A 27,728-nucleotide genomic window follows, 5' to 3' on the forward strand; every position below is an offset into this window, starting at 1 on the left:
CATGGAGACAGACATAAATAGGACACTGTACACACAATCACACTCCCCAAGCGTACTCCTATACCCCAGGTCTAGGTACCCTTGCCCCTGGAGGGGGAAACCTGCACCCAGACCCAGGTAGTGTTACCCATTCCCTGGGGTGGGAGAGCAGTAGACCGCCCCAACTCCGCAGCAGCAGGAAGGCCCCACATCCAGTCCAGCCCCTCTCCAGGAGACTAGTTCCAGAGCCCAAGCCATGCGTAGAGGTGAGCCCATCTATATCTACCCAGTGCCTCTCAACCTCACGCACTAATTCAGGCTCCTTCCCCACCAAATAGGTAAGATTCCATGTCCCCATTGCCAGTCTGTGTGGCTGGGGATCAGTCCGCCAGGACCTCCGCTCCTGGTTGAGACCCAGCTCATAATGCACCCAACTGCTACGATTCCTTTGCGGAAGATGGGCCCATGTCCCTTTTTCGGGCTGTGCCCGGACGGACCCAATGGACTAAGGCCTAGCCACCAGACGCTCGCCCTCGGGCACCCTCCCCGGGCCTGGCCCGACGGTGGGGCCCTGGTAACCCTATCCCGGGCAGGGTGAACTGTTCAATTTGCCATGGGAGACTGTACCAGGGGGCAAAAGCCCCCAGACAACATAGCCCCTGGGATTCCTGGGACACACCTCCACCACAATGCGGTAGCGATTCGCGTAGGGGCATTTTGAACATTAGAGAAAAAAATTACTCAAAATCATCTCACAGATGTAACATTATCTGCAGCTACTCTCAGTACCATTGGTATTAATTTAGACTCTTTTTTTCCAATTGATCTTTCTGAGTTAACTTCAGTAATTAATTCCTCCAAACCATCAACGTGTCTTTTAGAGCCCATTCCTTCAAGCCTGCTCAAAGAAGTGCTGCTATTAATTAATGCTCTCCATTTACATGAACAAATTGGAATCTATTAGATAGATATGATACAAACCCCTGCGGTGCAGTACTTGTAATACCTACAGCACGCTCTAATTGCTCCAATAGGATATTATGGTCGATAGTATTAAATGCTGCACTGAGGTCTAGTAGGACAAGCATGGAGATGAGTCCACTGTCAGAGGCCATAAGAAGATCATTTGTAACTTTCACTAAATCTGTTTCTGTGCTGTGATGAGCTCTGAAACCTGACTAACCCAATCCTCTGCAGATGATCTGTTAGCTCTTTGACAACTACTCTTTCAAGAATGTTTATGTTTCAAGAAAGGAATGTTGGAGATTGGCCTATAGTTAGGTAAGACCGCAGGGTCTAGGATGGCTTTTAAAGGTTTAACTACTGCCACCTTAAAGGCCTGTCCTCTTCACACACTAAGGTTAATTATGGTGTTCCACCGGGTTCAGTGCTAAGACCAATTATGTCTACATTATACATGCTTCCCTTTGGCAGTATTATAAACAAGGCATAACATACATTTTCACTGCTATGCAGATGACACCCATCTCTATCTATCCATGAAGCGAGATAACACACACCAATTATTTCAACTGCAGGAATGTCTTAAAAACATAAAGACCTGGATGGCTGCTAATTTTCTGCTTCTTAATTCAGATAAAACTGTGGGTTTTTTTACTCGGTCCTGAAAATCTTAGAAATATGGTATCTAACCAGATTCTTACCCTGGATGGCATTACCTTGGCCTCAAGTAACACTGTGAGGAACCTGGGAGTCATTTTTGACCAAGACATGTCCTTCAATGCAGAATACTATACAAATTTTAAGACTGCTTTCTTCCATTTGCACAACATCTCTAAAATTAGAAATATCCTGTCTCAGAGTGATGCTAAAACACTAGTTCATGCATGTATTACTTCCAGGCTGGACTACTGTAATTCATTATTATAAGGATGTCCTAAAACTCCCTGAAAAGCCTTCAGTTAATCCAAAATGCAGCAGCAAGAGTCCTGACAGGGACTAGAAAGAGAGAGCATAATTTCTCCTATATTGGCTTCCCTTCACTGGCTTCCTGTTAAATCCAGAATTAAATGCAAAATTCTGCTCCTCACATACAAGGGTCTTAAATAATCAGGGCCCCATCTTATCTTAATGACCTTGTAGTACCATATCACCCTATTAGAGCACTTCGCTCTCACACTGCCGGCTTACTTGTTGTTCCTAGAGTATTTAAAAGAAGAATGGGGGAGAGCCTTCAGTTTTCAGGCCCCTCTTCTGTGGAACCAGCTTCCAGTTTGGATCCGGGAGACAGACACTATCTCTACTTTTAAGATTAGGCTTAAAACTTTCGTCTTTGGTAAAGCATATAGTTAGGGCTTGACCAGGTGACCCTGAATCCTCCCTTAGTTATGCTTCAATAGACATAGGCTGCCGGGGGATTCCCGTGATGCACTGAGTTTTTCCTTTCCAGTCACCTTTTTCACTCACTATGTGTTAATAGACCTCTCTGCATTGAATCATAACTGTTATGCTGTGAAAGAGAGACGGAGATTAATGTCTTTATTGTGTTTTCCTTCTCTCACCCCAACCGGTCGGAGCAGATGGCCACCCCTCCCTGAGCCTGGTTCTGCCGGAGATTTCTTCTCGTTAAAACGGAGGTTTTCCTTCCCACTGTCGCCAAAGTGCTTGCTCATAGGGGGTCATATGATTGTTGGGTTGTTCTCTATATCTATTATTGTAAAATCTACTGTACAATATAAAGCACCTTGAGGCGACTGTTGTTGTGATTTGGTGCTATATAAATAAAATTGAATTGAATTGAAGCACTGTTTAATGTTCAGTTTCTATTCCATATTTTAAAGCCATATCTAGAGTATGATTAAAGTGGTGGGTGGGTTCTTTACATTTTGAGAGAAGCAAATTGAATCTAATAACAGATCAAATGCCATGTTGAGGCTTTCATTTTTAGCATCTATGTACATGAACGTTAAAATCACCCACAATTATTATTGTATCTGAACTGAGCACTAAAGCAGATATGAAGCCTGAGAAATCAGACAGAAACTCTGTGTAAGGCTCAGGTGGACGACAGATGATAAAGAAATACAGTGTGTGTGAATCTGAGTGTGAATGAGTGGATGACTGAATGTGTAAAGCGCTTTGGGGTCCTTAGGGAGTAGTAAAGTGCTATACAAATACAGGCCATTTACCAGCGAATAAGACTGTGTTATGATTCAGTGTTATGGATATTTTTGTAATGTGTTTTTTGTCTGCCACACCAGAGGGTGGCATAGTTTGTGTCCTGTGTTATTGCTGCTATGTGAGTTCCAGGTGGAGGCTGACCATTGATGGAGGACTGGGAGAGGCCGGCTATAAATGAGGACCCTTCTCAACCGGCACGCCCCCGCCTACTTCCTGTTCCCAAAGAACTGTGCATGTGGCTGCGTGTGAATCTGTATTCTGGAAGCTTTTGCTGTGTTGTAAATAGTTTGGTGTAAATAGATGTAAATAGTTGTCAATATTTTTTACTCGGTAGCTGTAGGGATGAGAATCCATTTTCTTTGGGAACCTTTTCTCCTGTTTTTGGTTAGGGAGGCAGGTAAGACACCTATAATTTTCTTTGGGGGTTTTCTGTGTAGGTAGGCCAGCTGTATTTCATTTGTAGAGCTTTTGTTTGTTGTTTTGGCGATGCTCACCCTGACGCCCGCTACCTTTTGGGACTTAATAAACTGACTGGCTGTTGCAAAATCCGGGGCAGTTGTTTTTTTGGTTCGTCTTCCTTGAGAGCAGGGAGTGTGGGGCATTTTCCTTTTTTTAAATTTTCCTTGTTTTGCACGCCGGTTTTCCCTGGGCTGGGGTGTAACAACTGGTTTCTGAGTTTTACAGAATCAGAATCAGAAAGGGTTTTATTGCCAAATGTTGAGCAGGTTTACAACATTAGGAAATTGCTGCGGTACTTAGTGCAAACATACTGTCAGATAACGCTTAAATAAACATAAAAATAAGAATTAAAAGTGCTAAGTAGATAGATATATACATGAGTGCAGGTGGTGATCAGTGCAAACATGGAATGATGCAATGAACACAGTGTAGGGTCATGTGTTAGTGGTGGGAACAGTCATATGGTTATTGTTCATGAGTCCAACAGCAGAGGGGAAGAAACTGTTCTTGTGGCGAGAGGTTCTGGTGCAAATGGACCGGAGCCTCCTGCCTGAGGGGAGCAGGTCAAACAGACTGTGTCCAGAGTGAGAAGGGTCAGCTCTGATCCGAGCTGCACGCCCCAGTGCCCTGGAGGTGTACAGGTCCTGCAGAGATGGGAGTCTGCAGCCAATCACCTTCTCAGCAGAGCGCACAACACGCTGCAGTCTCTGTTTGTCCCTGATAGTGGCTCCAGCGTACCACGCGGTGATGGAGGAGGTGAGGATGGACTCGATGATTGCGGTGTAGAATTGCATCATCGTCCGTGTTGGCAGGTTGAATTCTTCAGCTGCCCCAGGAAGTACATCCTCTGCTGGGCTTTCTTTATGACGGAGGTGATGGTGGGCTCCCACTTCAGGTCCTGGGTGATGGTGGTACCCAGGAAGCAGAATGAGTCTACAGAGGTGATGAGGGTGTCAGTCAGGATGATGGGGGGAGTGGGGCTGTGTGCTTCCTGAAGTCCACAATAATCTCCACTGTCTTCTGGGCATTCAGCACCAGGTTGTTGTGGCTGCACCAGGACACCAGACGTTCAACCTCCCTCCTGTAGGCAGACTCATCCCCGTCCGAGATGAGTCCAATAACGGTGGTGTCATCTGCAAACTTGATTAGCTTGACAGACTGGTGGGTGGAGGTGCAGCAGTTAGTGTGAGGGGCGCCGGTGCTGATGGTCCGGGAGTCCGAGACATTCTTTCCCAGCCTCACATGCTGCTTCCTGTCCGTCAGGAAGTCAGTGATCCACCAGCAGATGGGATCAGGCACATTCATCTGGGAAAGCTTGCCTTGGAGATGGTCTGGAAGAATGGTGTTGAAGGCAGAGCTGAAGTCCACAAACAAGATCCGGGCATAGGTTCTTGGGGAGTCCAGATGTTGCAGGATGAAGTGTAGAGCCATGTTGATAGCATCGTCTAGAGACCTGTTGGCTCTGTATGCAAACTGCAGGGGTCCAGGAGGGGGGCCGTGAGGGTCTTGAGGTAGGAGAGAACCAGGCGCTCAAATGACTTCATGACCACAGATGTCAGAGCCACAGGTCTGTAGTCACTTAGTCCAGTGATCCTTGGTTTCTTGGGGACAGGGATTATGGTAGAGGACTTGAAGCAGGCAGGCACATGACATGCCTGCAGTGAGGAGTTGAAAATGCCAGAAAACACTGGAGCCAGCTCGTTTGCACAGTGTCTGAGGGTGGCATGAGACACACCGTCTGTCCAGGAGCTTTTCGAGTATTCAGACTCTTAAACTGCTTCCTCATATCTGCTTCATGAATATGAAGGGTTGTAGTGGGAGAAGGTGGTGTGAAATCCTCCTTGGTGTGGGGTGTGGAGGGGGGTGTTGCAGGTGTTTGATGGTGGTGATGGCTCTATGGAGGGGGGAGAGGTGGGGGAATGAGTGTCCAAAGTGTCTCTATTTTGGGGCCGTTGGAGGTGTGAAGGCTGCTTAATGGCTCGTCAAAACGGCAGTAAAAGTTGTTAAGGGTGTTGGCCAAGAGCAAGTCGTCAGTGGAGTGGGGGGTTTTAGGCTTGTAGTTGGTGATATTCCTAAAACTTTGCCACACAGAGGCCGAGTCATTCTCTGAGATCTGCTGCTGCATCTTCTCAGAGTGCTGATGTTTAGCAATGTCCACTTCTTTAGTGAACCTGTACTTGGCCTCTCTGTAGCAGTCCCTGTCTCCGCTTCTGAACGCCTTTCTCTTTTCCAGCCACAGCTTTTTGAGTTTAGGAGTAAACCATGTGCAGTATCTGATCCCACAGGCAAATGGGAACTTTAACGAGGCCGCTAGGAAAACTGCGACCACCAAGTACCTGCAGAGGTTCAGGTAAGTCCTGAGGAGTCAGCTGAACGGTAAGAACAAGATCTGGGCTATCAACACCTATCAGCACCACAGTCAAGGATGGGAGAATGAACATCCACAAATACATCAGGAAATATGCCCCAACCAACTGCGTACTCAGTGAATACATCAGGCAGCAAAAACACAAGAAAGACGAGGAAGAGGAGGAACCATCATGGAAGAACAGGCCCATGCATGGTATGTAACAGCAGCAGATAGAGGAGGTGGCTGATATCCAGAAATCCTACCAGTGGCTGGACAAAGCTGGACTGAAGGACAGCACAGAGGCACTAATCATGGCCACACAGGAGCAAGCTGTGAGCACAAGATCCATAGAGGCTGGGTTTATCACACCAGGCAAGAACCCAGGTGCAGGCTGTGTAAAGATGTCCCTGAGACAATTCAGCACATAACAGCGGGGTGCAAGATCCTAGCAGGCAGGGCATACGTGGAATGCTATAACCAAGTGGCGAGCATGTAATACAGAAACATCTGTGCTGAGTATGGCCTCTAGGTCCTGAGATCAAAATGGGAGATGCCCCCTAGGGTGGTTGAGAATGACGGAGGCAGGGGCGATTTTTGCCCATTTTTGGGGTGCTTCAGCACCCCCAAAATGAATTAAAGCACCCCCAAAGATTTCTTACTTTTTTTGACAATATTTGCTGTTTGTGTGACACACTACTAAAAATATAAAAAGCATTCAGTACTTGGTTGAGACGGAACATTTTAACAACAAAAGTATAGATAACCCCCTCCCACCACCAAAAATGGTTTGTTCCAGCTCGCCTCTCCCCTACTGTGGCTCTAGCGCCGTTGCTGCTAGAGCGATGGTGGCTGAGACGCAGCAGAGCGGGGGTGTAAGTGCCTGGCTTAAAACAGGACAGATTAGCTGCATTTAACCTTTAGTTACTCTTTATATAGTTAGCTAGGAGTCAGACCATGTTTCTTTTTAGCTGAAAAACATTACACCCAGGTAACCTGCAGTGTTGGAAACGTGTTTTCCGACTATGTTTGCTGCCCTACCTACCTACCTACAATCCGTCCTAAAATCAGCGACCGTCCCTGTTGCTCCCATTGAAATTTATATAGCCTATTAAAAATCTAAAACTTAAAATTGTCCGTAGCCTACTGTTGTTACCACTGTCCTGTTTGAAATGGAAATGAGAGAAGCTGGTTATTTTGTCATATGTGCATGTGCCGATAGTAAACCCAGGAGCAACATTCAGGTAAAAGTGTAAGAACAAATGATCCGTCAATAAAGGATAATGTTGGATCAGTGTTTCAATATTTACATCTTTTATTAGATGTACATGTGATTTGGTTATTTGCCTTTTGGTTGAAAGTACACTGAGAGAGGACTTTTTTTACTAGTGATCTTAATAGTATTTTTTTTCACATTAATGTAATTTTTTCATCTAATTGAATACAATCTATTTGTGTATGATTGTCAGTCCAAAGAGGAGAGAGGTATGGGGGGAATGTGAGGAGAAAGTACAAGGTCAGGAAGAACCTGGTATGAAAACAGACAGGGAATAGTGACAGGCAAAACAGAAACTGTTAAACTGCTTGAGAGAGTTGATCACCAAAAAGTGATAGACAGATTTGCCAACCTCAAGGTGAGGTGACATAGTTTAAAATAAAATAAAAAATCTTCAGAGCCATAGTAGTATCTGCAGTAAAGATGTTTTCATACATTGTATACATTGTACCATAGGCAAAGTTGCCTCCATTTTTATAATTTTTTTTATCAATATTTTGTGCATTTGTAAATTTCAAGGAACTTATTTTTGGAGTGTATTTTTATATATCAGTATTGTATTATACATACACATTAAAAGTGAATCTCTGTCCAAAAAATGCACTGAGTTTACTTCTTACTCACTATGATCATCATTCATCATTTTCCCCCAGTAATTAAGGTTAGGATATGTATTTTTTTTTTTAATTGAAATCCATTCTTCATTTGCAGCATTTAAATAACCTTTATCTGATTTGATGATTTTGTTACAGGACTTTAAAAAAAAGTGCTTTTCTTTCAAAAATATGGGGATTAAATTGTGTTAAAATGTACAAAACGGTGATGTCATATTTTGTGGCGAGGACCCAGGCACAGAGAGACTTGATGAATTTAAGAATCTTATGATTTAATAAAGAAATTTGCAGACTTGCACAGAAAATTATGATGACTGATAATGGAGATGAAGACAACAGACGATGAGGACAGGGAGGAACAGGGAGGAACAGGGGTTTAAATGCACCAAGGAGAGAGTCAGAGAGAACTCAGGACAGGGAAGAAGACTCATCGTGACCGGACATAGTGGTGGCAGAAAAGCATAAGAAGGTGGCTGTAGTGATAGATGTTGCAATACTGAATGCATCAGGAAGCGGGAAAACGAGAAGCTTGAGAAGTATCAAAGTCGCAGAGAAGAGCTCGAGAAGATGTGGAGGGTGAAGGTAACAGTGGTCCCAGAGGTAATTGGACCACTAGGTGCGGTGACTCCCAAGCTAGGTGAGTCCCTCCAGCAGATCCCAGAAACAACATCGGAGATCTCTCTCTAGAAGAGCGCAGTCCTAGGAACAGCTAAGATACTGCACAGGACCCTCAAGCACCCAGGCCTCTGGTAGAGGACCCGAACTTGAAGGATAGGCGAGAGTGGAATTTTTTTTTCTTTTTTCCCCTCTCGCCCCTGCAGGCAGTCTGTGAGATCATTGACAAGATTGGCCACAGATACTGACTACGGAATGGAGCAGTTGTCAGCTACCTCCTTTACATGGAAGACATCAAGCTGTATGCTAAGAGTGAACAAGACATTGATTCACTGATCCACACCACCAGGATATACAACAATCACATCGGAATGTTGTTTGAACTGGAGAAATGTAGTCAGATGATAACAAAGAGAGGAAAGGTAGTCAGAAGTGAGGGGATTGAACTACCAGAAGAAAACATTGCCGACATAGAGGACAGTTACAAGTACTTGGGATCTTCCAGGCAAATGGGCACCATGAAGAGGCTGCTAGGAAAGCTGCAACCACCAAGTACTTGCAGAGGGTCAGGCAAGTACGGAGGAGTCAGCTGAATGGTAAGATCAAGATCTGGGCTATCAACACCTACTCAACATGCCAAGGACTGGTGAGTGTCAGCACCACGGTCCAAATGAGATAAGGAACATCCACCACAAATACATCAAGAAGAAGGCCCCAACTGACGCATACTCAGTGAATACGTGAATACGACATTCAGACACACAGACACACATATATGTATATATATATATAGATATAGATATAGATATATATATATAGATAGATAGATAGATAGATAGATAGATAGATAGATACCTCTGAACTCACCGAAACACATTCATTATTACTAATAATAAAATACAATGAAAATTCTAACAGCTACAGTCAGTGATCTCACCTCAGAGTCTCCACTTGACAGTTTGGACTCTCCATTCCAGCACACAGAAGCTTCACTGCTGAATCTGTTAGGACATTCAGACTCAGGTCCACCTCTGTCAGATGGGAGGGGTTGGACTTCAGAGCTGAGGCCACAACTTCACAGTCAGTCTCTGTGAGCTCACAGCCTGAAAGTCTGTGATGAAGCATACATTACGAATGTGAACACTTTATATTGAATTCCTGCTTTTGAGAAACATGTGGGCACTCTTGTTGAACATTTTAGTCTTATCAGTGAAGCAGATCTAACTGATATATTACAATAGTTCTCCTTAGTCCCTCTAAGACATGCACCCTTTATCATACACAATCACATTGTCTGACGGTCAGTTATCAAGTGCATTTGATTAGTTTTAAAGATCTGTGTGAATACTCTGAGTATTGAGGCATCTCTGATATTGATGCTACACTGTGGCTCTACCACAGATATTCCTTTATTCTTAAAATTCTTTACTTTTAGTTAATCACCATGAATCATAGGTACAGCTCTTTGATGGTCTTGGCAGAACTTCCCCCTAACTTTTTTTAATTTATCCAGCTCATCAAAGTTGACCACAACCCTTTTACCTTGCTGCAGTCTTATTACAAAGTCATGAACTATTGCTGTTGCTGATGTCTATTTGTACCTTTGTGCTTTCAATAGCTATATGTATAATTCAGAATGCCAATGCCTGAGACTGAATGAATTATCAATCAGCCTTAATGAGTTGACAACATGAGAAAGCAGGTGCAAATTAACACTTTAAAAAGAGAAGAAATACAAATGCAGATCAAATCAAAGATAAATTTGAAAATAATGAAAACAAAGAAGTCAAATAAATGAATACATAATCGTAAGAACAAAGAATGCATAAAAGCATTGTACATATACAACCAAATTGTGGATACTTTCTGACTGTCTTGGTTTTTAACATGTCACTTAATAAAAAAAAAATATTAACAATAGTGAAATAAATTCATGAAGTGTATAATTTCAACAGAAGCATCTTAAGAACATTTGAGATAAAATCAAACTGGTGCATTCAAAATAAAGAAGCGGAACAGCATTTGAAGAATAATTAAAAGGTTCATCTAAATTGCTAATCTACATTGATTAATGATGTTAATGATCATCTCTGAACTCACCGAAACTTTCTGCAGTTCCTCACAGCTGGAATCAGTCTACGTTTTCCCTCATCTGATGTGTTGTACACCCTTAAATCTAGCTCATCCAGAACCTCCTCTGACATCTGCAGCATGAAGGCCAGAGCTGAGCAGTGGATCTCAGAGAGTTCCTTCTTTGATCTGTTCTCTGACTTCAGGAACTCTTGGATCTCCTGATGTACTGAGAGGTCATTCATCTCCATCAGACAGTGGAAGATGTTGATGCTTCTGTCAGGAGAGATTTCATAACTGTTCATCTTCTTCAGGTTGTTGATGACTCTCTGTATGGTGTCTGGACTGTTCTCTGTCTGACCCAGCAGACCTCTTAAGAGTCGCTGGTTGGACTCCAGACAGAGGCCATGAAGGAAGCGAACAAACAGGTCGAGGTGGCCATTTTTACTTTTAAGGGATTTTTCTGTGACTCTTTTTAGAAACAAATCCAGAACTGCAACACTGTTTTTATGTTTCCAGGCTTTTCCCAGGAAGTTCTTCAGCACATCTGTCTTCATGTTGGTGTGACAGTGGAACATGTAGACTGCAGCCAGAAACTCCTGAATGCTCAGATGAACAAAGCAGTAGACCGTTTCTGAAAACATTTCACACTTATCTCGCTTAAAAATCTGCGTGAACACTCCTGAGTACTTTGAGGCATCTCTGATATAGATGCCACACTCTTTTAGGTCTGATTCATAGAAGATCAGGTTTCCTTTCTGCAGCTGATCAAAAGCGAGTTTTCCTAAAGACTTGATCATCTTCCTGTTCTCTGGACTCCAGTGTTTATCTGTCTCAGATCTTCGTTCATACTTCTCATTCTTCACTCTTAGGTTAATCACCACAAGGCGTAGGTACAGCTCTGTGAGGCTCTTAGGCAGATCTCCATTGTCACTTGTTTTCAGCTCTTGCTCAAGAACTGTAGCAGTGATCCAGCAGAAGACTGGGATGTGGCACATGATGTGGAGACTTCGTGATGTCTTCATGTGGGAGATGATCCTGCTGGCCTGCTCTGAATCTCTGAATCTCTTCCTGAAGTACTCCTCCTTCTGGGTGTCAGTGAACCCTCTGACCTCTGTCACCATGCCAACACAGTCAGGAGGGATCTGATTGGCTGCTGCAGGTCGTGTGGTTATCCAGACGCGAGCAGAGGGAAGCAGTTTCCCCCTGATGAGGTTTATCAGCAGCACATCCACTGAGGTGGACTTTCTAGGGTCAGTTAGGACTGTAGTTTTGTGGAAGTTGAGAGGAGGTCGGCACTCATCCAGACCATCAAAGATAAACACAACCTGGAAGTCTTCAAAGATGCAGATTCGTTCTTCTTTGATTTCAGTAAAGAAGTGATGAACAAGTTCCACCAAGCTGAATTTTTTCTCTCTCAGCACATTCAGCTCTCTGAAAGTGAATGGAAATATGAATTGGATATCCTGGTTGGATTTGCCTTCAGCCCAGTCCAGAGTGAACTTCTGTGTGAGGACTGTTTTCCCAATGCCAGATACTCCCATTGTCAGAACTGTTCTTACTGGTGCTTTTCTTCCAGGTGGGAGTTTAAAGATGTCTTCTTGTCTGATTGTTGTTTTTGGTCTGTCTGGTTTCCTGGATGCTGTTTCAGTCTGTCTGACCTCATGTTCACCATTGACCTCTGCAGTCCCTCCCTCTGTGATGTAGAGCTCTGTGTAGATCTCATTCAGTTGGGCTTTGATTCCTGCTCTAGCAATCCCTTCAGACAGACACTGGAACTTCTTTTTCAGCTTTGACTTGAGTTTAGGTTGACATTTTTGAATAATCTCTGAATGAAATAGCAACAGATAAGATCATCTGTCAGTAAAGGATCAGTCTATACAGTATCAGGAAAAAGTTATTCACTTGCATTTATAGAATAATCAATCGTAAAATCTTATTAGAACATCATTTAACTTAGAATTAAGGACTAATTTGTGTTATTTTATGTAAATCATGAAATCTAAATGAGCACAGGAGTTCATATTGTGAAACAGGGAAGCAAAGTATAAAAAAACAAAAAAGGGCATATGTGTTTCATATCTGTTCTCCTCCTGATAAGCACCCATATTTCTATTCTATCTTGTTTCTTGCTTTAGCTTTCATTCTGTTTTTGGTATCCTGTGCTTTGGCTTCAATCACAGCTTTCATTAATTGTCCTTCTTGGAACCTGTTAATGAAGTGTATGAAATAACAGCTGTTGAAAATAGCTGAACACTATGGGGTTGATGTTGCTGGCTGTAGCCCTATCGCTGACATTAAAGCTACTTAGTCATTCAGCAAGCAATTTATTTATATACCATTTTTGTCATGGTCCTGGGTCCATGGGCTACTCAATAGCCTCAATAGCCTTTCAAAGATATCCAGAAAAGTGTGGTTTTTAACCCACGAACTCTGTGTAATTTTTTCTAAATTTCTTATGGTCCTGGGTCAGTAACTCTGTATTTTGATTTTGTACTTTTGTTTTTTGTCATCATTGTGCTTGGGGTTTCAGTTCTGTATTTCTAGCTGTCCCTTTTCTCCTTGGTTTGAGATTTCTAGTGCTTAGGGTTTGGTTCCTGTGCCCCTCAGGTTCAGTGTATGTTTGGTTCTGTCCTCGTGTTTGTCTTCTCATTCCCCAGTCAGTTGTGTCTCATGTCACTGCTGTCCCTGTACTCTGTTCAGTGTCTAGTCTGGGTCTCTGTGTCTGTCGTGTACTTCCTGGCTTTTTTTGACAGTTCAGCTCTATGTTCAGCCTCTGTCCCCCCTCTCGTCTGTGTAATTAATACCAGTTTCCATTCTGTCTCCAATTTCCTGATTACTCTGTCATGCATGTTAGTCCCCTGTCCTCCCCTGTTTGGTGTCGCGTCATAATTTAATATCTGCCTTTGTGTTCTGTTCATCATGTTGTTCAGTTTAGTTCTGTATTTACTAGTGCCAACAATAAAGCTGAGTTTTTTTTAGTTCACATTTTAGTCTCTACGAGTCTGCATTTTGCTTCTCCATATCTGCCTGCCTGCACACAGCCTTGACAACATCCATACAGGACATTATATCTTTTACCTCCCATCCAAGGGGGGTGAAGTGTCATGGTCCCCGTGCCTGACTGTGTGGCCCAGTATGGCTACATATGTTTGTTTGTGTTGAATCTCTTTCTCTTCCCTCTCACCGCCTCCACAAGCCTAGGAACTTTTAAAACTGCTCTTGAAACTCACCTATTTTCACTGGCTTTTTTAGCAAGGTTTAACCTATTGTTTTTAATAGGTTTAATAGGTTGTTTTTAATAGGCAGCACGGTGGCATGGTGGTTAGCACTGTTGCCGCACAGCAAGAAGGTCCTGAGTTCAATTCCACCATCAGGCCGGGGTCTGTCTGTGTGGAGTTTGCATGTTCTCCCCGTGTTTGCGTGGGTTCGCTCCGGTTACTCCGGCTTCCTCCCACCATCCAAAGACATGCAGCTTGTGGGGATAGGTTAATTGGATAATCCAAATTGCCACTAGGTGTGAATGTGCGAGTGAGTGTGAATGGTTGTCTGTCCCTGTATGTTGGCCCTGTGACAGACTGGTGACCTGTCCAGGGTGTACCCCGCTTCTCGCCCTATGAAAGCTGGGATAGCCTCCAGCACCCCCCGCGACCCTGAAAAGGATAAGCGGATGGATGAATGGATGTTTTATCTGTGAGGCATTTATGTACCTGTGTTTTATAGTATTTTATATTTGTATTTTATTGTACAGCACTTTGGTCAGCCTCGGTTGTTTTTAAATGTGCTTTATAAATAAACTTGACTTGACTTGACTCTTCCCTCTCACCGCCTGCCCGGAGTTCATTGCGGGCTCTGCCTCTGGCTGGACACCTGCAAGCAATCTCCTCTGATTCTTCACTCAAGACTCATTGCTTAAGGCAGCAGCTAAGAGCAATTCATTGGTAGATTATTGCAGGGCACTAGACTAACTTTTTGCCATGGTTGCACTGTACTTAAAGTGCTTTGGCAATATTGTAGAAAATGTTAAACTTAATCATCATCTCGGCCTCCTCTGACGACCTGTTTGCTTTTGCCTGCTGCTGAAAGGCAGTGGGGAGAGGGGACACTTGGGCAGTGCATTTATTGTAGAATATAATGTGTTTTCTGGATACACTGTGCTTTTTCAGTGTTCAAAGATTGATGGCACTTTGTCAGAGCACTGGCTATGAATTTCAGATGGATCAGGCCTTAACTTAACGAGCTATCAATCGATCTTTTCATCTTTTCTTATTACCCAGAGCTACATCCACTTCTGTCGGTCCTAGGCTACTCACTAGGGCTGGGTATCATCACTGATTTCTATAATCCATTCGATTCCGGTTCTCAAAGTCCTGATTTGATTCAATTTTGCCTCAGACAGTCAGAAATATTATAATTCTGATCATTTATCAGTACTGATACATGTGAGACTTCATCAGAATTGTGAACATCACAGCAGATGCATTTGTGTCAAAGTAACTGAGAATAAAACACAAAAAAATTTTCTGGCCTGGCTTTTTATAGCAGATAAGCGTAAAAATATTCTGCAATATTCTGTAATTTTGCATAATTTTAAAAAGCTTAAATTTCTTCAGTATTGAACAGGAGAAATTAGGCTTTCTTGTCTGAGGTCATTTAAGTGAAAAAAGAAAAGAAAAGAAAAAGACACCGGCCGACAGCGCTGTAAACAATGGTAGACTGGTGGGTAATAAGCGAATGAATAATGCTGAAAACAGAGATTTGAGAGGGGAAACTGTTCTTGAAGTACAGAGAGAGAGAGAGAAAGAGAGAGAGAGCTGTTCATGAAGTGTGATTTTTATCGTGGTGGAAGCAAAACAGCAAAAGTCAGAGGGAATTCATGACGACATTTATCAAATGTGAAGCATAGTTTGCTGCTTCTTTTGCTGCTGGCTCAGTGAATTTTGGTTGGAGAGAGACAAAACCTGCAGCTCAGAATCTAGCGCCAAAAGACGTAAACACAAAGCGGACCCAACGCAGAATCGGTGAGCTCCGACGGCGTGTCCGTGTACGGGCCATCGGGTGAGAAAGCTGAGAAAGACAAAGCTGATTCTGATGTGTCGGGTCTGCTCTGTGTTTACGTCTTTGTGTGGAATCCGTGTACCTGCTCCTGCTCTCATTTGCTGTTTGGTGGTTGTTGAAATAGCTTTGTGAGCTTTAATCTGAGAATCTGGCATTTCTGGCAAAACACAGTTATATTTAAAAGTCGATTCAGGATTTGATGAGTCAATATCACTTTATTCAAGCTACTCACCTCTCTCTTCCACCTGCATTTCAAATTGACCACGGCCAATCAGAAAGGTCCCGCCCCTGACTATCTCTGATTGGTTTAGTCCACAATAGGGGCATAATGTGTGTCTGTTGTTGACCACACGGAGTGTTGCAGAAAGTTTTTTTTTTTTTTTGTTACCCGAACAGATTTTTTTTTGTCGCACCATTGAAAAATTTGGTCGCATTTGTGACCAAATTGGTCGCACTCTAGAGCCCTGTATTGTGTAACCCACGTCAGTTTACTCAAATTTTCAGCCTTTCTTTTGATTTGCCTTTCAAGTGTTTTTCTCCATTGAGTTTCTATGAAGAGTTTTCAGACTTTGTGTTGCTCTGAGGCGATTTGATAAAAATCTGTAACTCGCACAACAATGATTGTGATATTTTCTGAAAGCCAGCCAAAATACCTACATTTTGATGTATAATTTGTGGAGGCTGAGCGGAAATCGAGTGAGTAGGAAGAAGTTGTTCGGACGTGAAGAGAAAATTCAGAAAGTTCCAGTGTCCACTCAAAGCTAACTGCATAGCAACCATAACAACGCATGTATTTTCTGAAAAATGACAATGATACAACTGAAAACTTAAAGAGGGATGAGATTAAAACAGTAACAGATATGAAAAGGATGAAGCATACATGAATAGCCCAATAATTTGAGAAAATTTCAAAGTTTGAATGGAGTTTTTACGTGAAAGTATGAGGATGTAGTCAAGTTTCACAAAACAGCAAGTTTTAGGAGAATTGTGGAAGTTTCCCATTCATTTCAATGGGAGAAAAAAAAGGAAAACAGTGTAATATTTTAAAACGTATAATAGCAATAAATACCAAAAGTCATAGCAGGCATTAGCAGAAATAGCAGAATAGCGTAAAGTTTGAAGGGTGAAAATAGCACAAAAACTGAGGAAGTGATTAAGCACCAAAAAACGCATGGAAGCAACTAGAATGAAGAATAAAGAGAAACAGGATCTCAATAGTGTGAATGTCTGTGAGGCATTCACACAACTAGAAAAAGTTGCACTTCCTGCAAAATGCAGTGTGAATGCCTTGTAGTGGAATCTTCTGAAAACAGCAGAAGAAGTAAAACTATGTGCTGAAAGGAGGTCAAGAAAATTAAATTTTTGCTGAAAAGAGGTTAAAAGCCAAAAATTCTTCTGAAAAGGGGTGAAGAAGATGAAATTTGTGGTGAAAAGCGGTGAAAAAGAATAAATGGAAATCTTCTCATGAGCAGGATTCGAACCCGGGCCTCCTCGTCTTAAGGAAGCTACTCATCTCATTGAGCCAAAAACTGGTTCTCAGATGCGTGAAAAGAGGTGAAAATGCTGAAAATTGTGCTGAAAAGAGGTGAAGTTGTTGAATTTTGTGCTGAAAAGACATGAAAAAACTGAAAATTCTGCTGAAAACAGGTGAAAAAACTGAAAATTCCGCTGAAAAGAGGTGAACTTTTGAATTTTGTGCTGAAAAGAGATGTGCTGAAAAGAGGTGCCTACAGCATCCACACAAGAAAAATTTGCATTTCCTGCGAAAATGCTGTGTGGATACTATAATGCTGAAGCTGTCTGCTAAAAATAGCTGAAAAACATCAAAAGTTGCAAAAATTGTATGGCGGTGAGGAAACTGAATATTCTGCTGAAAACAGGTGAATGAGCAGAAATTTTTTGCTGAAAAGAGGTGAAAAGCCAAAAATTCAGCTGAAAAGGGGTAAAGAAGCTGAAATTTGTACTTAAAAGAGATGAAACTGTCAGCTGAAAGAGATGTTGCCATGAGCAGGATTCAAACCAGGGCCTCCTGGTCTCAAGGTGGCTATTCATCTCACTGAGCCAAACTGGTTGTCAGGTAGCTGAAAAGAGGTGAAGAAACTGAAATTTGTCCTGAAAACAGGTGAAAAAACTGAACTTTCTGCTGAAAAGAGGTGAAAAAACTGTAAAGAGGTGGAACGTTGCGCTGAAAAGAGATAATGAAGCTGAAGTTTTTACTAAAAAACAGCTGAAGAATCTGGATTTTTTGCTGAAAAGTGGTGAAAAAACTGAAAATTCTGCTGAAAAGGGGTGAAGAAGCTGAAAATTGTGTTGAAAAGAGTTAAAAATGTTTAACTGTTACCTGAAAAAAAATGTTGGCTGACCTCCCGCTCTCAAAACGGCTGCTCATCTCACTGAGCTAAAACACAGCTGACCCCGGCAAGCACAACCAGTGACCACATTGATAATGTGGTCCATTCATTTCAATGGGACAAAAAAATTGCATGAAAAATTTAATATCTAAAAAGTATAGAAGTTATGAGCACCAAAAGTCATAGCAGGAAAGAGCAGAAATAGCAGAATTTTTAAAAATTTGAACGGTGAAAATAGCCCAAACACTAAGGAAGTAGTTAAGTGTCAAAAAACGTATGGAAGCAACTTGAAGATGAAAAATAACTAGAAAAATTTGCATTTCCTGTGAAAATGCTGTGTGAATGCCTTGTAGTGGAATCGGAAAACAACAGAAGAAGGAGAACAATCTGCTGAAAAAAGTTGAAGAAGCTGAAGTTTGTGCTGAAAACAGGTGAAGAATCTGGAATTTGTGCTGAAAAGAGGTGAAAAAAATGAAAATTCTGTTAAGAAGAGGTGAAGAAGCAGAAATTTGTGCTGAAAACACTAAAAAGTAAAATTTCTAACTGAAAAAAATGTTGCCACAAGCGGGATTAGAACAGCTGCTCATCTCACTGAGCTAAAACACAGCTCACCCCAGCTGCTGTGCTGTGTCCCTTTACTGTGTTTTAAGACTCTTTGCAGGTCCTTCCTCTAATGAAGAGCAGTGAGCTGCTGATTGGACCATGGGGCACGTGACTGGGTTCAAAAAGCCACTCTGACAGCTACCGGGAGAAAGAGAGAGAATCGAGTGAGTGCGAGAGTGAGCAGTTTTGACAGCAGACGGAGATCTGGCCCTGGTTTCCAAATTCTTGTGTTGCTTTGTATATGTGTTAGCGTGATCTGTGAGAGCCGCCACTTGTGTGTATAAACTCAGTGCTTATGCATGCATAGGCTGAAGCTGAAGGGGTGAGTCGCCTTTTCTTGTGAAATGTTTTTCTCCTGTTTCTGGGCTAGGAAGCGAGGGATAGTTATTGTCATTTGTTTGTTTTGTTTCTTTCTTAGGGTTTAGTTAGTTTTCTCTGCCAGGACTTAGTTGGTTTTGTTTATTATTTTGGCCTGGGTTCACCCTGGAACTATGCTTCCTGACACTAAATAAAATCACCATTTTTTTACTCATAACCGGTTTCGGTTGTTTGGTTTGGGAACCAGGGCGGGTACGTTCTTCTCTCTCCTCAAATCTTATGTGCGTCTCTACATGCCTAGACTATGTCTACCCACTCTTCAGATCCTTTTCTCCCTTTTCCACCTTTCATCCTCCTGATATATCTGGTATTTCTGGGTTCATATGTAAATCTAAGCCTGCCACATGTCATCGTGATCCTATACCTACTGGACTTGTGAAATCTTGCCCCTCTTCCTTACTCCCACTCATCTCTGCTATCATTCACTTCACTCACCACCGGCATCGTTCTCTCCTTATTTAAGATTGCTTCAGTCACTCCTATACTAAAAAAACCTTCCTTGGATCCTAATGCTGCTTTTAGAATAATGGTTCTACTCTGAGCTCCTCCTAGATGGCTGAACTCCTCACCCTATCTCTAAGCGAGAGGCAAGCCACACTGCAATTAAACCATCATAACATAAATCTGAGAGCTCACCTTGCTGAGCAGATGGATTGAATGACAAGGACAGATGGAGCGCAGAGGAGAGAGTGGGATCCATGGTCCGGAGATATCTGATCATTTTCCTGCTGGCTTCGTCTCCTTTTTTCTTCACCTTGCTAGTCAAGTCACGAGCCTTATCTGCTCTGGTCTTGTTCTCCTCAAGTATTGATTCTTTCTCCAAATCATTGAAGACACCATCGCTTACCAGAGCACCAAGGAGCTGTTTAAGGATTTCTTCTGATACCCTCTTCACAAATTCAATACGAATCCTGTCAAGCTCCTTCTCTACAGGAAAAAGTAAGAGACAAATTGAATTATCCATTCTTCTTCACTCTTTTACAGAAATGTGCTAAAAAGGGATGAAGACCTGTTGCAACATACAAAGAAGACATATTTACAGTATATATGAGACTAACAGAGGGCAGAGGGTCATAAACCCTGTGTATGTTTCTGGGAGTGAACACATTGGAATGGTCTGACTTTCCTTTTTAAATTGTTACTAAAGCTTGTTAGATAATTACAGTTAAAATATGTGGTGTGGTGTGCAGTTAAAATGATTATGGGATGTAACTCTAGTTCTATGTTTAGATATGAATGTGTGAGCCAGGTTTTTCACCCTCCTGTTATGTTTCCGGGACATGTTCAGCTATGCACACATGTAAAAAATCCCAAAATTCAAAACATTTTTTATGTCTCATTATTGGCTCCATTACTCACTATTACAATCTATTACAAACTATTACAGTTTAGTGCCTCTCACTGATTATTGGTTAAATGAGGATATATCACTCATCTTTCATTAAAAAAAATCTATATCAATAATTATTTTAATGTACATTGTTCATTCCATTGATTTTTGTTAAAAATACATTTCATTTTGTTCTTTTTTTATTTATTTGTGAAACAAACCATTTTCATTCTATATCTTGATTACATTTTTTGAGTTTCATATTAAACATGTACTTTAATGTTTTTTATTATATTTTTTTTTTGTCCCGCCACGTAATAGGAGAGTTAACCACTGAATGCTTCACAGCAGCAGTGGGCCACCTCAGAAATATACTGTGAGGCTACAGAGATACAACATAGAAAGAAGGTCAGACTTCATATGCTTGTATGCAAGAAACATCTAAAATTAATGAGCTCCTACCTGGTGATGAAGATGACAAAGTTGCTGTAGCTGCATGACCTGGGTCCAGCTGCTGCTCTGTTTCACACGTCTCCATCTTTGATCTAAAAAAACATAAAATAAACACAAGAGGACATTTTGAGGTGGAGGAAAAGAGTAAATCACAGTCAGTGTTAGTGGTGGGTTTAAGAAATGTGGCTAAGTTAAGCCCTATTTTATCTCACTCTCAACTGGAGATAGCTATACACGCATTTATTTCCTCACGCTTGGACTATTGTAACTCTTTGTTTATGTGTCTAAGCAAAGGATCTCTGGATCGTCTGCAGGTTGTGCAAAACGCTGCAGCTAGGCTTTTGACAAAATCCTCCAAGTATTCACGTGCGACACCATTGCTATTTCAGCTACACTGGCTTCCTGTTGAATTTAGAGTGCATTTTAAGATCCTGGTCTTGACATTTAGAGCCTTGCATGGACTGGCACCGCTCTACATCTCCGATCTGCTACAGCCCTATGTCCCTAGCAGGTCCCTGAGGTCATCTGATCCGGGCTTACTTGCTATAAAACAGACTAAGATGAGAGCTAAGGGTGACAGGGGTTTTGCCACTGTGGCCCCAAGACTGTGGAACTCTCTCGCTCATACATTAAGAACTGTGGACTCGGTAGTTGTTTTTAAAAGCAACTCAAAATTATCCTTTCTAAAACTGCTTTTGGTTAAATTTTTGCTTGTTTTATATTGTCTGTTTTACCTTTTTATTATTTGTTATCTTGTGTGCAGCACTTTGTGATTATGTCTAGAAAGGTGCTATATAAATAAGATTTTATTTATTATTTTATTTATTATAAAAAATAGATTTTTTGATTCAAATCGATTGTAGTTTCAGTAACGCAATATTGATTCATTAAATCCTGAATTGATTCTTAAATGTGAATGTATCTAGCCAGAAATGCCAGAATCTCGGGTTAAAGTTCACAACACTATTTCAACAACTGGCAAATGAGAGCAGGTACACATATTCTGCAAGTGAAAGCCTTTGCCACTTGACTACACCTAGAAATTCTGTCCATAAAAATTGCGAACAAAAACAGTGACAAAGGGCAGCCCTGGTGGAGTCCATCAACTACCAGGAACGAAGCTCTTGCAACAGTTATGTAAGGATCAAATGACCCGAAGCAATGGGGCAGACACCCCATATTCCTGGAGCACCTCCCACAGGACACCCCAAGGGACACGGTTGAATGCCTTCTCCAAGTCCACAAAACACATGTAGACTGGCAAATTCCCACAAGTATCCTTGACAAGATAAAGAGCTCATCCAGTTTTACACGACCAGGACGAAAACCACATTGTTCCTCCTGTATCAGAGGATCGACTAACAGATGGACTCTCCTTTCCAGCACCCTGGCATAGACCTTCACAGAGAGGCTGAGGAGTATGACCCCCCTATAGTTGGAACACACCCTCCAGTCCCTTATTTAAAGATGGGAACCACCACCACCACCTTGCCAATCCAGGGTTACCGCCACTGATCTCCACGCAACATTGTAGAGGCGTGTCAACCAGGACAGGGGAGGTGTATGTGTATTTATTAACAACTGGTGGTGTGGAGACGTGCAGACTGTCCACAAGTACTGTTCGCCAGATGTGGAGTTTTTCATGCTGAAATATCCACTACTAACAAATAAACTCTCTGGGTTGCAGGACAACAACTTAACTTCAAAAAGAAAGAGACTGGTATGACCAACTAGTGATGAAACAACAAATTTAGTGGTTAAGAGAGTCAAATTGTGAGATGTTTTCTGTTGATTGATTAATACAAGTGATTACTGAATTAAGGAAAATTCCTTTTTTGTGCTTTTAAACATGATCTTAAGAATTTCAACATGTACCTGTGTTGTCTTGTCAACGTGGTGGGTTATGAGTTGATTATATGGTGAGAAAAAACAAAAAAAGGGGGGAGAGAAGGCTGACACAGGGCCTGGCCCGGTGTTTCTCCCCTCTCTGAATAACACCGCCAAAACAATATCATTTTCCTGTTCGTCTGTTTTTGTTTTTGTTTTTGTTTTTTCTCTTTATGCTTGATTACAGGCTGCTGTGCTGGCCCGGAAAGCCAAGGCTGAACTGGACTCCTGCTCTCCCCTCTACAGTCTTTGATGTGACCCTGACCAAATGCTGCAGCAGCTGGACCCACAACTACAACCTGAAAATGTAAACAGTGCTGCAGGAAAGCGATCTCATGCAGCAGAGACGGAGAGCGTTAAACCCAAGGCTCGTTTCACTACACGGGGGAAATTTCCAGACAGCTTCAGCTGACAGAGCTGTAACAAGACGCCCGTTAAGCCCGGATGAAAAGTGAGGTCAAGCAACGTAATGCTGACCTTAACAACTCTGCATTAACACTGTGGAGGACAGTGACGGACCAACACACATGATCGGGCAGCAAAAAGGCGTGCCAGAGACAGGAGGAGTAACTGAGGTCAGAAGGCACCTCAAAACGGACAAAACACAAAAGAAGATGCTGGTTTCACCTGCGGTGAGCATGGACACTGGAGAAAAGGACTGCCTCATTTGGGCCAGAACCAGGACAGACTGAATTTTGAACAGCAGCAAGGGTGGCAAACAGACTGAAATGGAGGAGGGCAGACCCCAGGGACCTTCAGGCCGTGGTTTACCCAAAGCATCAGAACAGGAAAGTGATGAACACAAACACACACAAAACCAACACATCTACATACACTGACTCAGAATGAAGAGAAATACACACATGAACACATATGCACTCGTTGATACTGAGAAATGACACACACACGCACACAAATCGACATGCTGATTCAATTCACTGAGAAGTGATCCACACACATACACACACACGATGATGCAATGAAGAATGCTTTGCTAACAAATGCTCATGCTGATACGCAAAATGCTGCACACAAACATCCAAATACAGAATCTGTTACAACAACAAGAAGCCATTGATTGTTTATTGTTAAATGAGTTTCATGTCACCCAGAGGGCATTTGTGTAGATTTAAGGGACAGGGTCTGTTGAAAGATTTTATTATGTTTATGTTTAGAAGTACATTTTCATTTAAGGTTTTCTAGATGTGTTTGCTCTTTTTTACTAGAGAAGTTACGTTGTGCAAGCTTTGTGTGCATTCCAGAGCTCTCTGACTTTCACACCCACATCCTGGGAGCATGGGAGAGGTCGTATCTTCTCTTGCTGATATATGGTATAACAAACACACGTATATCTGTTTGAGTCTAAAAGCCTTTTGTTTAGATGTACCGTTAGACTCCTGGCACCAGCTTTGGGGAGTCTTCACGGGGTCATATCTCGACCACACACACACACACACACACACACGGTATGCGTCATATGTTAATGAACCTATGCATATTCATGTAACCACAATAAAAGAGCAGTGTTACGGGAGAGCGGACGAGAGCAACTGAGGTCAAGCGAAGGAACGGCGCCTGTCCAGTTCTCTCCCCGTGCACGTTAATTTGTAAAACCTGTCTGAGTGTCATTTATTCCAATTTGAGTTGCATTACAGGAAAACTCCTTACAGGGTCTAAAGCAGTTTGGCTATGAAAACAATGTCTGTGCGTGATGTCTGTTTATGGCTCAGGGCCTCGACTGAATTGTTTGCTGTGCTTCACACAGCCTGATGAGGAGCGGTGGTACAGAGTGAAAAGGATGAATTAACGGTGTGTCCTTAATTGAAGGAGGAACACACTGGACCCCATAAGATTTCAAACTCTAAGAAAAATCACTGGAGTTATAAGAGGCAGATAACGACACACACACCACATGCATGCTACTGCTATTTATTGTGGATTAACCTGTCAAGGGCAAGAACAAAAGAATTCTGCATCAAATACAGGAAATCATAGCTCTCCTGTATTTCCTAGATTGTTAGCATGCGGGTTAGTGCTGTTGCTCCACAGTAAGAAAGTCCTGGGTTCAAGTCCACAGTCTGGCTAGTTTGTAGTGGTTTCTCTCTGGGTATTCTGGTTTCCTGCCACAGTTAAAAGTCATGCAGTGATTAGAGCTAGGCTAAGTTAATTGATGATTCTAAATTACCCGTGAGTGGGGTAATTTCACGGCTTTTTTTGTTTTTTTTGGTAAATAAAGAGAAGAAAATGCCCAGCGTGAAGCTCCATAGGTCTGACTATGTGTGTGCATAATAACTAATATGAGCAAATGTGTGCGTGTGTGTGTCCTATATCTGTGTGCACTGTGTGGCTGTTGTAAATGTGTTGCCTTTAAACGCATGTGTGTGCGTGATCGTGCAGAGTGAGCATGTAGAAATAGACAGTGTCGTTTGTGGATGGATAGGGAAACAGGTGATCGACATAGTGAAAGAAAAGAGAAGCAAGGAAACCAAAGAGCAAGGTGAGCGACGAGAGAGAGAGAGAGAAAAAGAAATAAAAACAGAAACATTCCAATTAAAGCATTGGCGGAGAGTGACGGTGACGTTATACTAAATTAGCAAACTGATATTACATAGTTAAGCAAAAGTTAATACAAGAGAGTGTGAGTGAAGAGAATAGCATAGCGGATTCTTATCTGGTGTGCTGTCAATACAGCCATGGAGTGATGCCGGGGTCGCGGTAGAGCTGTCCGTCCACGTAGAGCCGGTTCACGGCGATGACAATTCAATTCAATTCAATTCAATTTTATTTATATAGCGCCAAATCACAACAAAAGTCGCCTCAAGGCGCTTTATATTGTACAGTAGATGACAGCCCGAGAGCCTTTCTGAATAAAACTACATCGGACTGGGAACAGGACCCTGCGTCGTTCCAGGATCTCTCTGGGGAACTGGTCGTTCACGCTGAAGTCCGTTCCTTTCAGCTCTCTGCCGCGACTCTTCACCTGCTCCTTCTGCTTAAAGTGGCCGAATTTGGCCACAATAGGACGCGGTCTCCCGCTTCCTGTCTTCGGTGTCTTCATTTCCCACACTTTATCATCATGCCGAACGAAGCTTACGACCCTCAAAAGACTGAGAGCCACCTCATTATGAGCACATTTGCAATGTGTGTATGAAAATTATCAAAACCACTCATTTTAATAAAAGACATCAAAAACAAATTAACCATTTTTACTTCTAACATTTGCCCCCCCCCCCTTTTCACAAAAATCATGTTTTTCATTCAGCCTACTTTCCCACGGTCTCCTCTCCAGTGTGGTACTCAGCTTCTCGTGAACGCAGGCATGTCATCTTCTAAATGCTATTCAGTTTATTTCAATGATTAACGCTTAAACATGGAAATAATGATTTATGCTTCTCACTGGTTCTCTAAAAAAGTCTGGAAACCTTTGGGTCATTATTAGCCTAAGTTTTACTATACCATTCCATTTTGAACCTGACAAGTCTACCATTTCGCTGTTATTCATAGATATTAATAGAGTTTTTTGGCTTTTTCCTCTATAAAAGTTAATTGACTTTTTACAGTGGCCTGCTATGGTTAATAATGACATGTTCAGTCATGAGTGAAATCAAACCTTTTCTTCACTTTAGCATTTGACATCAGTAACTCAAAATTAGCAACCGAAGGGTTAAGTCTGCAGCTCCACACTCTCATGTGAAGCTACATTCTCCCCCTCTGCTCTCTCTTATCCTCCTGCTCCTGCAAAAACAAAACAAAACAAAGTGTCCACCCATCTGTTGCAGGCTGGGTGAATTATTTGTGGACATTTACTAATCCTAAAGTCTTTGCATTTTTGTCTCAGTATCGAGTCAGTCAAAACTTTTAGTCGTCAGTCCATCACAGTCCAGTCACATGCATACCTTCACACACATTCATACCAGATATTGCTGATAATGGAGTCTCAAGCGCAACCTATTCGAGTATCCATCACCAGCAAGATGACGTCATCATTTTAAAGGAAAACAGTTCCTTGTTTTTTTGGACTGGATTGATTCGCTGCAATCCTTTTAGACTCAGGACTATCTCATGTGATCAGTGTCCCATTTAAGTGAATTTCTCCCAAGCCCATTATAATCACTGAGAAACACGTTGCGACTGTTTTCAGTAAGAATATTTTATAGTGCTTTAAATTTCAATCTCTCAGGCCTGGTTTAAAGAGCTGATTTGTTAAATCAGGAACTCACCAAATACCAAAATATCACCACTGGTGGATCCTACCTCTCAGATGTTCTTATTTCAGTGCACTGTAACAAAAGCAAAAACAAACATAACCAACAAAATACTCATATAATAACAAACACTAGGGCCCGTTGCAGACATGTCCAAGCATAAAACCATCTTTCTCTCTCTTAGAGAAAGAAAACAATCCAAACCTCACTGATAAAATCAACCTAGTGTTAAGCAAAACCCAAAAATCAACCAAAACTTCACCAGAAAGTTTTTCTCCCTCCCGGGACAATATTGTGTAGGTACCGTAACTCCTTTTTGCACTGAAAAAAAAAACATGTTGGATTTACTTGATTCAATAGTGGACACTGGTTGCACACAAATGTTTTACTTTGGCAGAAACTTAAACAACTGAGTTAAATCAACACAACTTTTTCATATTCAGTAAGCCTGTGCATTTTGTGTTCATAAAACACGATTGAAACATGTTCAGATGAAGTAAGGTGAACTCTTGGAATATTTTAATCCTTCACAATTCTGTCATTTTATTTCAACACTATTCGATAACTTTTATCCAAATACTACTTGGTCACTTAAATACTACATGTTGTCTTCATATTACATAATGTTCAACAAAGTCTAGGTCCTGGTTACCATAAAAATTGAATGGGTCTACAACAACTACCATCCTCCTATCTTTATCCTGGTTGCAGGAGGGCTGGGAAAAAACCCTGAAGTGATAGGTTACTAGGCGGGGTTCACCCCTGGACAACTCACAAGTCTATCACACATGATCAGTTTTTAGACAACATAACTCTCCCAAATTTATTAGACACTCAAGCAATGGCACTGGATTCGCCACTGACGCCAGGTGAACTCCAGAAGCCCTGATAAGTATGCCCAATAATAAGGCTCCAGGTCCAGACGGCTTTCCTGCAGAATTCTACAAAGAATTCTGGACGAT

At 42.0% G+C, this 27,728-nt stretch overlaps 1 protein-coding gene across 1 annotated transcript; it reads right to left on the bottom strand.

The window, feature by feature from the left end:
• Positions 1–5,473: 5,473 nt before the first annotated feature.
• On the bottom strand, positions 5,474–25,619 carry LOC134623104 (NLR family CARD domain-containing protein 3-like). The gene is made up of 7 exons (XM_065469811.1): positions 25,453–25,619; positions 20,684–20,766; positions 19,528–19,818; positions 10,532–12,329; positions 9,369–9,542; positions 6,193–6,336; positions 5,474–5,915 (listed from the first exon to the last, which is right to left on the bottom strand). The coding sequence occupies exons 1-7, from the start codon at positions 25,617–25,619 to the stop codon at positions 5,474–5,476; spliced, it is 3,099 nt and encodes a 1,032-aa protein (XP_065325883.1).
• Between the last annotated feature and the right edge of the window lie 2,109 nt (positions 25,620–27,728).

The sequence above is a fragment of the Pelmatolapia mariae genome, unplaced genomic scaffold (assembly GCF_036321145.2).
Source record: "Pelmatolapia mariae isolate MD_Pm_ZW unplaced genomic scaffold, Pm_UMD_F_2 NODE_ptg000398l+_length_27728_cov_1, whole genome shotgun sequence".
In the NCBI taxonomy this organism is placed as follows: Eukaryota; Metazoa; Chordata; class Actinopteri; order Cichliformes; family Cichlidae; genus Pelmatolapia; species Pelmatolapia mariae.